We start from the raw sequence: 15900 nt of genomic DNA, 5'->3' as shown, positions 1-15900 counted from the left end.
TTAATAAAATATACTGATAAAAATAATTTAAAATTTGATATAGATTTCACATCAAAATTTAAAAAATTAGAAACATTGATAACTCTTTAATAATGGATAAATTTATGATGCAATTCACAAAATTAAAATAATGTAGTTAAAATAGTTTATATATTAATTTGTAGATGTTTTTTTATTATTTCTTTGAGCTTTTTTTTTTAATTTATGAATTAATCACTCTCATGTTTTATATATATATATATATATATATATATATATATATATATATATATATATATATATTTTAATAGTTTTTTCGGAAAAGACCTCTGGAGTAATCGTTATTCATGAAAATTATTTTAAATAAAGTGATTTGGGAGGATATTGATTTTTAAAATATCCTGAAAATAAATTTTAAGCGAATGGTAGTATGAAAAAAGAAATTTAGTATTTTTTATTTATCGTACGTTTTCATAATATATATATATGTATATATATATATATATATATATATATATATATATATATAATATTTTCCCTAAATCTGTAAAACTACAAATTAGTTTGTAAACATTATAATTTAATAACAAATTTAACAGTCCATAATTTAATTTTAAATTAATTTTTAATAAAAATAATTGTACAAAACTTGACAATTCAACTTAAAAGAAAGAAAAACTAAATATCTAAAGATATTGTACTATTTTAAACAAAAAAATTTAACAAGTATGCATGTATATATATATGTTCGTGTGTCTGAATGTGATGGAAAAAAGTAGTGTATCAGCATTTAGCCATGTATGAGCTTAGAATGTGGAAGAAAACAAGCCACGTGACCGTCTTTTTCGATACAACTCGAGAGGGTTCATTTAGTGTTTATTATATTTAAAAATTCAATTTAAATACGTCTTATTTTACAAGAACCGACTGATGATGATATAAATATTTCATATTATTATTTAATTAAATTATTATACTGGAAAACTATTTACTCAAGAAACAAGGTATGAGTAATTGGTAAGTTAAACATTGTTTACAGTAACAATACGTTAAATACTTTTTAAATTATACAAAATTTAATTTTTATATAAATGTTTATTAAATTTATATTTTTATTAAATATTTTTCATCATTTTAAAAATATTTCTAAATATATTATTAGATTTATATTTTTTTTTTATAAATATAAAAACATTAGAATTAATTTAAAAATAATAAATGATTTAAAATATATCATTATTATTATATATTTGTATTTTATATGTAGAATACTTCATTAATTAGAGCTGTGTATTGTATGCACGTGTTAATAATAGTCTTTAACCGTGTTAGCTCTTATTTTTATCCCTGTATTATCGGGGAATGTTTCTGTTATCTCCTAAATCTTAAAGAATAATTAAACGTAAACTATTTTAGCAAGTTAATTAGTTTTCTTCATATTTGATTTATTATATTATTATGTTTAATAGTTAGTTTGAATTTTTTTGCCAACATAACATATTTTGTTTTTTTTATTTTCCAAAGTAACACACAATTAATATTTATCGAATAGTATGATTTTTGAACATGTCAAAATTTGATTTTCAGCTTAAATTTTCGTTAATTTAATTGAATTGTATTTCAGAATTCAAATTTTGAAATGAGCTTTTATGATTTTAGTCAACAAATATTCTGAAATTTGGTTTTCGAACAGTCTGTCGAGTTCTCACTTAATCTAAAATCACAAAAAACCAAATCAAAATTCAGTTGTCTAAAAAATTAAATCTAAACTTGACTGTCCATAAACTAAATTTCAAAATATATCTCGATTAAAATTACAAAAACTCATTTCAAAATTTGACTTTCTAAAACTCAAATTTTCAATTATAACTCGATTAAATTCAAGAAAATTCAAATAATTCAAATAAGAATTTGGTTAGTTAAAGAAAATGTTGTATTATTTAAGATACGTATAATTCAACGGAAGGAAAGACACGTATACTGGAATTTGGGACAAAAGAAAACAGGAAAAAGGTTGGAGAATGAAAGATGGCGAAGAGAAGAATCAATGATTAAGAAAAAAATAACACGCAAGATGGTATGAGTGACTGGGAACATGTTCTTCTTTCTCTGCATATTCTGTGGAAGAGAGAGAGAGAGAGAGAGAGTGGCAGAGAGGGTGTCCCACAAATTGATCTTCCTCTTCAAGGAAAATGACTGATCAAAACCCTGACTTTTTAAGCAATTGATAATGATGGATTCTGCGGGATCTAATCTGAACATGAATACAAAGCAGCGATTGTTGAGGTTTTTGTTCTATTTGGTGTATCTGTTTCAGCAACTGTTGCATCTCCTTCAAATGTTTCTCTTCAAATTCAACTGCTTTCGGAGACGAATGAACAACACTCTCATCACTCTCCCCCAAGCCTTTTCACTTTCCTCTCCGCTTCCCCAATGGCCTCAAGGTTATTATTCCCCAACGCACCCTTCATTAATTTTTAACTCTAAACTTGTTATTTCATATATTTTCATTCATATGTTTTTAGTTATACCATTTATATATATATATATATATATATATATATATATATATATATATATATATATATATATATATATATATATATATTTTTTTTTTTTTATGAAATTGAGTGCCTATGATATATTTTGGAGTCAAAACTTGGATGAAGTTTGTAAAGTGATTTCAGTGTTGTACTATGAACTTTTTCATGGACTATGTGATAAACTTCTATTCTAATTAGAGAATAATACATAAAAGAAGGCACTGTATAATATATGTATGTAAATAAAAACTATACAAAGATAAGATTTGTCATGTTTTAGTTACTTGTGTCTCTCGATCAGTGATTAATCCGTGCTGTGATTTTGTGTATCTAGTCACAGGACAAGATTTTGCTTCTGGGATTGTAAACCTTGGTGAAATAGAAGTGCGCAAGGTTACTACGTTTGAGTTTGTTTGGAACAGCAACATGGGAAAGCCTGTTGCATTCTATAAGCCTGTGGGAATACCAGATGGGTTCCATATCCTTGGTCATTATTGTCAGCCAAGCGACAAGCCGTTATGGGGTTTTGTGCTTGTTGTTAGGGAAGTGGAAACTGGCTCATCTGAAAGAAGCAACCGTGACAAGTTCCCAGCTTTGAAGAATCCCCTTGATTATATGTTGGTATGGTGTTCCAGTGCAGGAAGAAGGGAATTGACAATAGGTTCTGCATACTTTTGGATGCCTCAGCCTCCTGAAGGTTACTGTGCCCTTGGCTACTTGGTTACTAACAGGCCTGACAAACCCAATTTGGATGAAATGATTTGTGTTCGTGCTGACCTTACTAGTAGGTGTCAACCTTACAGGCTGTTGCTTGATGCTACTTCTGTGAATCCTGAGTTTCCATTTCAGGTGTGGAGTCTAAGACCTTGTGAGCGTGGCATGCTGGGAAAAGGAGTTTCAGTGGGGACTTTTTTCTGCACAAGTTGTTGGAACAAGGGAGAAGAGCTACCTATTGTGTGCTTAAAGAACTTGAATCCTATGCTACCTGCAATGCCACGCCTCCACCAAATACATGCACTTATACAGCACTATGGTCCTACTGTTTTCTTTCATCCTGAGGAAGTTTACTTGCCTTCTTCTGTTGATTGGTTTTTCAATAACGGAGCCTTGTTGTACAGAAAGGGCGTGTGTACAGGAGAGGCCATTGATGCAGCTGGCTCAAATTTACCAGGTGGGGGAACAAATGATGGGGAGTTTTGGATAGATTTGCCGAGTGATGATAGAAGGGAATTTGTCAAACATGGGGACTTGAATAGTGCTAAGCTTTATGTTCATGTGAAGCCTGCTCTTGGTGGAACTTTTACTGATATTGCTATGTGGGTGTTTTGCCCTTTCAATGGACCCTCCACTCTGAAAATTGGAATGACAAGTAGGGCTTTTAGCAGGGTTGGAGAGCATGTTTGTGACTGGGAGCATTTTACACTTCGTATATGCAACTTCTCTGGAGAGTTGTGGAGTATATATTTCTCACAGCACAGTGGTGGCATATGGGTGGATGCCTATGAACTGGAGTACATTAATGGCAATAAAGCTATTGTCTACGCATCAAAAAATGGACATGCAAGTTACCCCCACCCTGGAACATATATCCAAGGGTCTTCAAAATTAGGGGTTGGTATTAGGAATGACGCTGCTCGTAGTAATTTGTACGTGGATTCCAGTGTTCAGTACGAGATTGTTGCAGCTGAGTATCTAGGAGATGCTGTCACAGAGCCTCAGTGGTTGCAGTTTATGAGACAGTGGGGTCCTAAAATTGTTTATGATTCAAAAACTGAGTTAGATAAGATGATAAACACCCTTCCTGGGAGGCTACGAAATCCATTTGGTTATCTGATTAGAAAGCTTCCAGTGGAGCTGTATGGTCAGGAAGGTCCTACAGGGCCAAAGGAGAAAAATAACTGGATAGGAGATGAAAGATGGTGAACTTATACGAAGCTCAATATATACATGAAACCAATTGGTCACATCGGCTAAGTTATTTTTTTCTGGGCCAGAATGTTGTAACTATATGTTGTTGTACATTCATATATATAGTGAGAGAGGTTATATACTTGTGCTATAGTTTTGGGAGGAACTTCTGTTATTATTATTGGATTTGGAGAGGATAGAAAGTTGAAAATTAGGATTTCTTGTCTGGGCTTGTGTTTTATGAGAGTTGTACTGAAAATGTCTGATATCCTCCGGTGATATGTTTATCAATACCAAAAAATTGTTTGGCATGACTGTGGATGATTCAATGAAAATTACTTGTGTTTCGTTCATGCCAAATAAAAATGGATAAATAAATAATTAAGTCCAACGGTGAGAAATGCTCTCGTTGAGAGTCGAACTCAAGACCTCCCGCTTACTAAACGGGTGCTCTAACCAACTGAGCTACGAGAGCTTCATGAAATCATTTGAATTACCTTAAATTATAACGTAAACAATTGAGTTATTATAACGTAAACAATTGAGTTATATGACTAAAAGTATTTTAGTCCAAAATTGCTCTCGTTGAGAGTCGAACTCAAGACCTCCCGCTTACTAAACGGGTGCTCTAACCAACTGAGCTACGAGAGCTGTTCATTTTTCAAAGTAAACAACATTAATTATATAAAATAACATTTTTGAAAGTTGATTTTTTATAATCAATCTTTGTTCAATTTAAGGACAATATTGTTTAGGTATTTGTTAACTGTTAGTCGTATCTAACTTTGGCCTTCGACAATTATCCTATAATTATGATACATAAAATTCACTATTTCTAAATTATTTTGAATTTGATTTGAACAAATGATTATAAAAAAAATTCATTATTTCTGAATTTTATCTCTTGTTAACACTGATTATATCATTAAATCCGTCTTTTCTCCATTTTCAAGGCATTTAACCCACCAAAGAAGGAAATATTTGGCATCAATAAAAATGTGTTCCATCTAATTAGAGAACGAAAGTATAGGTTTATTTTATAGAGATATAAAGACAAAATATTCTCGTTTTTATTACATGTCTTTATTTGAAACCTTTATATATGTTAGGATATTTATCCTATTTTATCATCATTATAGTGTGTCAAGGGTTATCTTATTTATCATGATTATATTGTGTCTAGGATTACCCTATTTATCATGATTATATTGTGTCTAGGGTTACCCTATTTATCATGTATTTGTGTATCAATTTATTCTTATAAATAGAAGATTGTGAGAGGGATCAATTAAGCCCTCAAGAATTATTTCTTTTCAATCTTAAGTTGGTATCAGAGCGGGTCGATCCCGCTCTGGTTTCTGTCTCGTAATATATATCTGTCCGGCGCCACAGTTCTTCGTCGCCCGCCGCTGCCCGCCGCTGCCCGCCGCTGCCCGCCGCCGGCCACCGTCGCCGCCGCCGGCCACTGTCGCTGCCGCCGGCCACCGTCCGGCCACCGTCGCCGCCGGCCACCGTCGTCCGTCGCCGGCCGCCGTTCACCGCCCGCCGATGCCGGCCACCGGTCGTCCATCACTGTCACAGTTTCCTTCGTCTAAACCCTTAGGGTTTTCTTGTTCCTCGCTAGTACTATTTGTCTTCTTCAGAGATGGCGTCTGGCAGTACTCTTTCCTTCTCTGGAAGTCCATCAATTACCTCCGAGAAGCTAAATGGAAAAAATTATCTATCATGGTCTGCTGCGGTTGAAATGTGGTTCCTCGGCCAAGGGCATTATGACCACCTTGAGCGAGATGGAAGCCATGTGCCTATTGAAAAAGCTGCTCAGTGGAAACAAGCAGATTTCCAGTTGTGTACCCTGTTATGGCAATCAGTGGAACCCAAACTTCTTGTATCTTTGAGGGCTTTCAAAACTTGTCACTCCTTTTGGAAGAAAGCCCAAAACATTTATGCCAACGATATTCAACGTCTCTATGACACTACGAACAAGCTTGCATCTCTTAAAATGGCTGACCATGATATGGTGTCCTTCATGGCTGAAGCCCAATCTGCTGTCGAAGAACTTAGGATGTTTTTGGAAGTAGATCCATTAGAGGATATTAAAAAGAAACTAGACAAATTTTACATGGTGCTGATCCTTCGTGCCCTACATCCCGATTTTGATCATCTCAGAGATCAACTTCTAACTAGTCATGAGGTCCCCTCTATGGAAACATTGACCACTCGCCTTCTACGTGTCCCGGTATCTCAAACTCAAGAAGCGCATGAACTAGTGGAACCATCTGTCATGGTTGCCACACGAGGAAGAGGAAGACGTGGCACTAGAGGAGGAGGACGAGGAGGTCGGGGACGTACTCAATGCACATATTGTAAAAAGATGGGTCATACTCAAGAGAATTGCTACTCCTTACATGGTTTCCCTTCCAAAACCGCCAATATTTCGAAGACTGAAACTTCCACTTCGAAAACTGAAACCTCCACTTCTATGTTTTCTGAGGATGAATATCAAGAGTATTTAAGGTTAAAGTCTAACAGCTTGGCACAACCATCTCAATCTCCCAATACATCAACCGCCTGCGTTTCTCAATCTATGGAATGTCAAAATTCATGGGTAATTGACTCAGGTGCTTCTGATCACATTTCTGGTAATAGCTCTTTGTTCTCATCTATTTCCTTTCGAGAAAAACCTCATTTCATAACCCTTGCAAATGGATCTAAAACTTCTTCCAAAGGAGTCGGTCATGTTTCTTTGTCTCCCTCCCTCAATCTCAACTCAGTCCTTTTTGTCCCTAATTGTCCTTTTAATTTAATTTTCTTAAGCCAGTTGACTAAAATGTTAAATTGTTCAATAACCTTTGATCATAAATCTTTTGTTATACAGGAGCGTGGTTCGGGGAGACAGATTGGAGAAGGATATGAAGCTGGCGGATTATACCATTTTGGATCTCGTCCAAGGGTGTCTTGTGTTGCTGCTCCTAATCCTAAAGTGCTACATGATCGACTTGGTCATCCTCATTTGTCCAAATTAAAAAAGATGTGTCCTGAACTTAGTAGTCTCCAAACCTTAGAATGTGAGTCATGTCAATTAGGAAAACATGTTAGATCTTCCTTTCCTAAAAGGTCTCAATCAATATGTAATTCTAGTTTTTCCATCATCCATTCTGATATATGGGGACCTAGTCGTATCTCCTCCTTTGGTTTTAGATATTTTGTTACCTTTATTGATGAATATTCAAGATGTACTTGGGTTTATCTTATGAAAAATCGTTCTGAATTGTTAGCTATCTTTACATCCTTTTTGAATGAAATCAAGAATCAATTTGGTCAAGTAATCAAAATATTAAGAACTGATAATGCAAAAGAGTATTTCTCATCCTCCTTTTCTGCCATCTTGAGTTCCCATGGTATCTTACATCAGTCTACTTGTCCTCATACACCACAACAAAATGGTATAGCAGAACGAAAAAATAGACACTTGGTTGAAACTGCTCGTACCCTTTTGCTTGGTGCCCATATTCCTGTCCATCACTGGGGATGCCATCTTAACTGCATGTTATCTTATTAATAGGATGCCCTCCTCCTCTCTTGATAATAAAGTCCCTTTCTCCATTTTGTTTCCTAATGATCCTCTCTTTCATACATCTCCCCGAGTGTTTGGCTGTGTATGTTTTGTTCATGACATGTCTCCAGGTCTAGACAAACTCTCCGCTCGCGCTCTCAAATGTGTCTTCTTAGGCTATTCTCGACTTCAAAAAGGATATCGGTGTTACTCTCCTGAAACTAAGAAGTATTACATGTCTGCCAATGTCACATTCTTTGAACAGACTCCTTACTTCTCTCCATCTGTTCAGGATGTTTCTATCCTCCAGCAAGTCCTTCCTATTCCAATGGCTGAGTCGAATAGCTCCACTGTCTCTGTCATTCCAAGTCTTGATCACAATCCTTCTACACCTGTTTCTCCATATACTGAGATCATCCCACACAGGGCCTCAATGGATAGTCCACCTCCCCAAGACAATGGTGAATCTCCTACTTCAGATTCTTCTCCCTCGTCACCTCCTCCCACGCCTCCTGGTGCAAATGATTCAGCATGGCCTATTGCCCTCAGAAAAGGTACTCGTTCCACTCGGAACCCTCATCCCATTTATAATTTTCTAAGCTATCATCGATTGTCGCCCTCCTATTTTTCTCTTTTATCCTCAGTGTCCTCTGTTGTTATACCCAAGAATGTGAAAGAAGCACTTGATCATCCTGGATGGCGACAAGCTATGATTGCAGAAATGCAGGCTCTTGACCACAGTAATACTTGGGAGCTGGTGCCCCTTCCCCCAGGAAAAAAGGCGGTTGGTTGTCGATGGGTGTATGCAGTTAAAGTTGGCCCTGATGGTGAAATTGATCGGCTCAAAGCGCGGCTTGTTGCAAAAGGTTACACTCAGGTTTATGGTCTTGATTATTGTGACACTTTCTCTCCTGTTGCCAAGATGACTACTATTCGTCTCTTCTTTGCCATGGCAGCCATTCGTCACTGGCCACTTCATCAATTGGATATCAAGAATGCCTTCCTACATGGTGATCTTGAGGAAGAAGTTTATATGGAGCAACCTCCTGGGTTTGTTGCTCAGGGGGAGTCTGGTATGGTATGCAAATTGCATCGATCTCTATATGGCCTCAAGCAATCCCCACGTGCTTGGTTTGGAAAGTTTAGCTCCATTGTTCAAAAATTTGGGCTAAAACGCAGTGAAGCAGACCATTCAGTTTTTTATTGTCATTCTTCTCTCGGGAAATGTGTTTACTTAATAGTATATGTTGATGATATTGTCATTACAGGAAATGATGCTGTTGGAATATCTCAACTAAAAGAGTACTTGTGTAGACATTTTCAAACCAAGGATCTTGGAAGTCTCAAATACTTCTTAGGCATTGAAGTAGCACAATCAAAAGATGGAGTTGTAATCTCCCAAAGGAAGTATGCTCTTGATATATTACAAGAAACAGGCATGATTGATTGTAGACCGGTAGACAGTCCCATGGACCCAAACCAGAAATTAAGGACAGAAGAAGGTGAATTATTCTCCGATCCAGAGAGGTATAGGAGGCTGGTTGGCAAACTGATTTATCTCACTATTACAAGGCCAGATCTATCCTTTGCAGTTGGAGTGGTTAGTCAGTTCATGCAGGCTCCATGTGTTGACCATTGGAATGCTCTCATTCGCATTCTAAGGTATGTAAAGAAGGCTCCCGGGCAAGGATTGTTATATGAAGATAAAGGAAGCATTCATGTATCTGGGTATTGTGATGCAGATTGGGCAGGTTCACCTATTGATAGACGGTCTACAACAGGATATTGTGTTTTTCTGGGAGGAAACATTATTTCATGGAAAAGTAAGAAACAGAATGTAGTAGCTCGATCAACCGCAGAAGCCGAGTATAGGGCAATGGCATCATTAACATGTGAACTTATATGGGTGAAACAATTCCTTCAAGAGCTTAAATTTTGTGACATCCATACTATGAAGATGTATTGCGACAATCAAGCTGCTCTCCACATTGCATCAAATCCAGTGTTTCACGAGAGGACTAAACATATAGAAATTGATTGTCATTTTGTTCGTGAAAAGTTGTTGACCAAAGAAATATGTACTGAGTTTATTGGGTCAAACGATCAACTCGCAGATGTATTGACTAAGTCATTAAGGGGTCCTCGGATTGAGTTTATTTGTTCCAAGCTTGGTACATACAATTTGTATGCTCCAGCTTGAGGGGGAGTGTTAGGATATTTATCCTATTTTATCATCATTATAGTGTGTCAAGGGTTACCCTATTTATCATGATTATATTGTGTCTAGGATTACCCTATTTATCATGATTATATTGTGTCTAGGGTTACCCTATTTATCATGTATTTGTGTATCAATTTATTCTTATAAATAGAAGATTGTGAGAGGGATCAATTAAGCCCTCAAGAATTATTTCTTTTCAATCTTAAGTATATATTCTTATATACATATATTCTCTTTAACTTTCTACACAGTCAAGCAATTTTCATCTTTATGAAGCAAACTACAAAAAATGATCTTAATTTCTAATCTTTTATTTATTTTTCTTTATTTTCTTGATAAAGCTAAAAAAACTTTCCTAATAATTATCATTTAGAAGTCAAGTTCGACATGGCTTCAATTAGTCATAAAAAATTGCAAAATCAGTACAAGTATTATATCTTAACCTTTCAAAAGCAGAACAATCTGAAGCAGACCATGAAACTAATGTTTTACAATCTCAGTAAATATTTGCATAAGAACGTAAATGGTAGGAAAATCGAATAAATTTCACAAGCTTAATATTTTAGATCATCTGTTGATATTTTAACTAATCCTTGATTTATTAGGGATGAAGATTTAACTCACTTCAGAGAATCCAAATCTTAATATGTCAATGACAACAGTTTTCAGCCACACAACAAAGGGAAAAAAAGGGAAGGATTAGTGTAAATCATGCGAAAATGAACCAAAAGATACATGTCCACCACAAACAGGGACATCTATATGACAATAGAATTCGTGAGATTCAAATTAGTTTTCATTCGACAGGCTCAAACTTCTATACACTGTGCAAAGTCTTCTCTAAGCACCTTCAAAGTCAAAGCATCTATCTCCTTCATCATGAATAGATAGAGTAACCTAATTCAGCCCAAAAAATTTGATTACTTTTTTACAACATTCTTGAATGAAACTGACCCTACATGTTGCTCGATGGCAAAGGCTAATATACCTGCAGTATGCAATACCCATGATGATGGAATGGTAAAAAGGAAGGTAACTTATTTATGAACATTGAACAGATAGATAGTTCAAACCTAGATTAGAAGGACGAGGCTCCTATTGAAGAGAACCCAGCAGCTTTTCTTTCCTTCAGAGTTGAAGCCAACCAGTCCAGGCCTTCATAAAGGCCATCTCCTTTAAGTGCACATGTGCCTTGTATGTGCCATTTTCTATTCTTTAGATCAAAGAGACCTAGGCCTTCACATACTTCCATTGGCGTCATAGCTCCTCTCTACAAAAGGGAAAAAAATTATTAAGGCAAAACTCACTGTTTGAGCAGAATACTTTGTTCAAGAATAGAAGTCTGCTATTTTACAGGATATCAAAGATTAATAATTTTATATAGCATATAATAACCACAGAGAACAAAACAATTCCAACATTTCAGCTTTCCCACCTTCTAGGTCTAGATTTCTAGCAAAAACATTTTATCAATACCACAAGTTAATTTCAGCCATCAACTTGGTACATATCTAGCAAGATATTTTCAACCCGTTTATACCCCATCAAACAATCAATCTGAGCAAGGTTAAACACAATCCTGAAATTGGCACGAATTGCAGCATTATCCCCTCCTAATAGCGGAAGAAGTAAAAACAGATATTACTCCACATAATATAGCAAAAAGATGAGTTGAATTTTAGACCAAGATGAAACTACAGTTGTTAGTGATTTTTTTATGGCCGGGCAGGCTATCTGGCGTATGGATAGCTCTAAGACCAAACGCTATACTTCTGGTTATCTTTAGAGCTGTTGTATTATGTGTCTACCTGATCCAGTTCTAAATTTAATCACGAGGAACAGGACCAGCAGGGACCATACTTCTAACCATCTTCGCAAAAAGGCCCTAATATCCCACCCCAAAAGTTATATGAGCACAAACGACTTACATGCTCTTATTTGAGGAGGAGTGTTATAAGTACAAAAATAAGGCACATATATTTCTAATCAGGAATATATAAATTATATATGAATTATTAGGAACAGTTTTACTTATTCCCGTATCATATCCTTATTAATAGAGGATGTTAAATTTCCTCTATCTATTGTACTAATTTCATTTTCTCAATATAAATAAGACACTTGTACTGCCTCAAAACCATATCGTTTCAATTTAATGTCTCTCTATATCCTAAAGTTTAACACCCGAAAAGCTTTATTATGTTCACCTAGTGGGATAGGACTTTTTTGTTGTTGTTATTGCTGTTCTACACAAGATTTAAGATAGCAGTAATAACATTTCAGAAACTTCCTAACTAATATCATGTGATTGTAATTGTTTCAATGAATTGATTAATGCAAAACTTAACAGAAATATGTATCAGTACATTTTAAACAAACTAAAATAGTAGAAATTCTGATATCCCCTTGGTGTATTCAGTAAACAATGTCAACCAATTACAAGTTTTCGCCACTGTACGATCTCCAGTCATAGAGATAACCTTAATGTCAGGACGTGCAACTAAAAACAAGTAAAAGGGTAGCAAAGAAATACCAGGTCCTGCTTGTTGGCAAACACCAAGATGACACTATTGAGCATAAATGGGTCATTTATGATTGTCTGCAAGTAATCCATGAATCAATTCAAAGTTTGATCAGAATGACATACGAAGACACTTATGAAAGTGAAATTTCACTTTATCACCTGAAATTCCTGCTTTGCTCTATCAATTCTCTCACGGTCCAGACTATCAACAACATAGATCTGTATACATGAATACATCAACAAAAGTATCAACCTTGCCACCATATGCCCATATAAACCTTTCTTTCCAGACTTACTGGAATGATTAATGATGTTGAAAGAAGGAATTTTTCACAAAACAACCAGCTTAACATAACTCTACTTTCACTGAGATAAGCATGAAAATTAATCCTCACCAGGCCATCTGTGTTGTTAAAATAGTGCCTCCAAAGCGGCCTTAGTTTCTCTTGTCCCCCAACATCCCAAACTGTGAAAATAACATTCTTATACTGAACTTTCTCCACATTGAAACCTGCAAGACAATATAAATTATAAACCTAGAAAAACAATATATAGACCTATTTGCTAGCTGCAATTAAACAAGCCATGTCAATACCATACAGACATTTAGCAACTGTCACTAACAAACTATCAAACATGTCAATCTTCAGAGTTTGACAAAAACTATTAGTATGCAACTATTGGAATCATGAACCACTAGAGCTAGAAAATTTATACAAAGTAAATATTGAGCAGAGACAGAAGGAAGGTTAGAAGAGTGATCGTTGACAATAACTGCCAGAGTATGTCAACTCTTCATACCTGCAATTTAAATCAAATTTGTTGGAAAGTTGCATTAAATTATAACCTCTAGCCTACGGTAGTTGAAGCCTGTTTGGGGGTTGTCTTAAATAAAATTTAAAGGGTGAATATAACTAAAATAGAATATGGAAGTAGGGTACTAACCTTGTAAGATGTTTAGTAGGGTTAAGTTAGACTCTAAATTTAATGTCTAAGTAAATTTTTTGGACAACTTCAAGAGAACAGAGAAGGGCTTTTTCAAGTTTAGTGGAGCAATCGAAGATCCCAAATCCAGTGTTATGAAAACCAGTCTAGTTATTGACCCGGTTGAGATACTAGGTTAATGGTCGGACCTTTGGGTCACTTGATTAACTCGATTGACCCAATCTACAATAAAAAATAAAAAATAAAAAATATAATATACATGTCTAACATAATTTGACAAATCCTACCCGCATTTAAATTTTTATTATAATAAAGTATTAATGCATTAAATGACGAATAAAGGTCAAGATAATGTGATCTCATAGTTTAAATTTCAAAATATCATCATAGTAAAGTAATTATCCAAAATAAAGTTCTTAATAATAACATAAATCCATAAATAAAAGTAAACAACAGAACTCCATAAATAAGTTTAAAGGGCAATTACATACATACACTCACACATATATAGCAAAAAATAAAATAAAATAAAAGGATAAACTTGGACCAGGTCACCAGGTTTAGCAATCAAATAGAATTTACATTAGCTCTCAGCGGAGACGTGAGTCTGCTGCTTCAATCAAAGGAAGAATCAGATCTTCAGAAAGATTACATATTGCAGATAATTTTGCCCCATATTAAAACTATCCACTCTTATTAATTAATCAGCAAAATCCTTTTTATTTCATGTATTTTTTTTTCATTTTAAGGATATCGGCAATAGAATATTTTCATTGACAGCACTTTTATAATCACGCTGTCATTGATGAAAAATAAGTTTATTGTTTCAATCTCAACCAATACTTGCAAAACTAACTCCTAACAAAATATTAAAGTGCACAGCAATGTGTGAGTTTTACCGTGTCTGAAAAGAAAAAACCACAGCAATTTATTTCCAGCTCTAACTTTTGTTCCACTAAATTAATTGAAAATCCAAACATGGTTCCATGCACTTCACTTGTACCCATTGCCAGTAGATATTATTTCCTGACAATCAAGAGGGGAAATCCTCTTTTATCGCAACAAACTTATTCTTACAAAACGTGGCTTTATTGTTAAAAAGTTTCGCCAGTCAATACAAAGTCAAGGGAGCAAATATACAACTGTGCTAAAACTCAAATTTACGCAATCAAAGCACAAAAACAAAGCAGATAACCAAGCAAGAAAGATTTAAGGAAGAACAAATATGCGTTAGGATCTAACAAATAAAAAATTATAAAATTAGACCTAATCAATCCACCTACCAATTGTAGGAACAGTGGATAAAACTTCTCCAATGTGAAGCTTGTAAAGTATGGTTGTTTTGCCAGCAGCATCAAGACCGAGCATCACAACCTGAACAACCAGATCATCGAAACAACAAATAATTGAGTTCAGAAATTAACATCTAACAAACACAAAAGAATAAACAAGTAGGGTTGTTAGAAATTACCCTCATGTCGGTGTTGCCGAAGAAGGTGTCGAAGAGCTTCCGAAAAGCTTGACCCATGCCGGTGCTTGTATGTGAGTATCTATCAGATTGCGAAAGCTACGAGATTTCAATTTGGGTTTTGATCGATTTTGCAAATTGAGCTGAGAATGAAAGAGAGTTTCTGTCAACTTTGAACAATCAAACCAATTTTTCTGCCTTTGGCTTTTTCCTTCCTTCCAAGAATTTTCTCCCAATGTAAGCTCCAACTAACAACCCAAACTCATTTTGAATTGGCATTGAAATTGAAATTGAAATTGAAATTTGAAACAAAACAATGCACCACACTATTTTGTTTATATTTTAAAGTAAAAAATATTTTCATGAATTGTAATAAGTTAATAACATTCATTATTAATTTATACATATATATATATATATATATATATATATATATATATATACAAAAAGTTTTTTTTATTGAGTTGTTACATGTATACTTACTTTTAGTGTTCTTATGGTATACTTGTGTTATAATATCAAGCAATATTATGGTAATTTATTCTATAATAAAAATAATAACATAAAAATAAAGTACAAAAAATTAAATATCATGTTTAAAATTAATATTATTTTTTAATAATGGGTTGAATATGTTTTTGATCCCTTAACTTTCAGTGAAAATTTTAGAAATGTGTGAATTTAGTCCTTTTAACCAAATTTTGTTAACTTTATTTGATGTTTCGAACGCATTTCTCAGTTAACATTGAAGCAAAAACG

General features: G+C 34.5%; 2 protein-coding genes and 2 non-coding genes across 5 annotated transcripts; 1 reads left to right on the top strand and 3 right to left on the bottom strand.

Moving 5' to 3' along the window:
- Positions 1-1964: 1964 nt before the first annotated feature.
- Positions 1965-4741, top strand: LOC148191871 (hypothetical protein At1g04090-like). Of its 2 annotated transcripts, none has more exons than XM_088099923.1 (2): positions 1965-2423; positions 2863-4741. In XM_088099923.1, exons 1-2 carry the CDS (start codon positions 2210-2212, stop codon positions 4443-4445), a joined length of 1797 nt encoding a protein of 598 aa, XP_087956049.1. In that variant the 5' UTR covers positions 1965-2209; the 3' UTR covers positions 4446-4741. The 2 variants fall into 2 exon arrangements, with proteins under 2 accessions (XP_087956049.1, XP_087956048.1); XM_088099922.1 differs by having other exon boundaries at positions 2857-4741.
- Positions 4742-4831: 90 nt separating this feature from the next.
- Positions 4832-4905, bottom strand: TRNAT-AGU (transfer RNA threonine (anticodon AGU)). Its single transcript has one exon. It is a non-coding gene; the product is annotated as a tRNA-Thr (tRNA).
- A 102-nt stretch (positions 4906-5007) lies between these two features.
- Positions 5008-5081, bottom strand: TRNAT-AGU (transfer RNA threonine (anticodon AGU)). The gene has a single exon. It is a non-coding gene; the product is annotated as a tRNA-Thr (tRNA).
- Positions 5082-10924: 5843 nt separating this feature from the next.
- Positions 10925-15418, bottom strand: LOC148191868 (uncharacterized). Its single transcript, XM_088100462.1, has 7 exons — positions 15145-15418; positions 14957-15047; positions 13124-13239; positions 12888-12947; positions 12738-12803; positions 11278-11474; positions 10925-11192 (listed from the first exon to the last, which is right to left on the bottom strand). Exons 1-6 carry the CDS (start codon positions 15199-15201, stop codon positions 11283-11285), a joined length of 582 nt encoding a protein of 193 aa, XP_087956588.1. The 5' UTR covers positions 15202-15418; the 3' UTR covers positions 10925-11192; positions 11278-11282.
- Positions 15419-15900: the final 482 nt, after the last annotated feature.

This window comes from Vigna umbellata, chromosome 10, assembly GCF_029865625.1.
Source record: "Vigna umbellata cultivar VRB3 chromosome 10, Vumbellata_1.0, whole genome shotgun sequence".
Lineage (NCBI taxonomy): Eukaryota > Viridiplantae > Streptophyta > Magnoliopsida > Fabales > Fabaceae > Vigna > Vigna umbellata.
The sequence above is the reverse complement of the archived record's forward strand: the minus strand, read 5'-3'. Positions and strand labels throughout refer to the sequence as shown.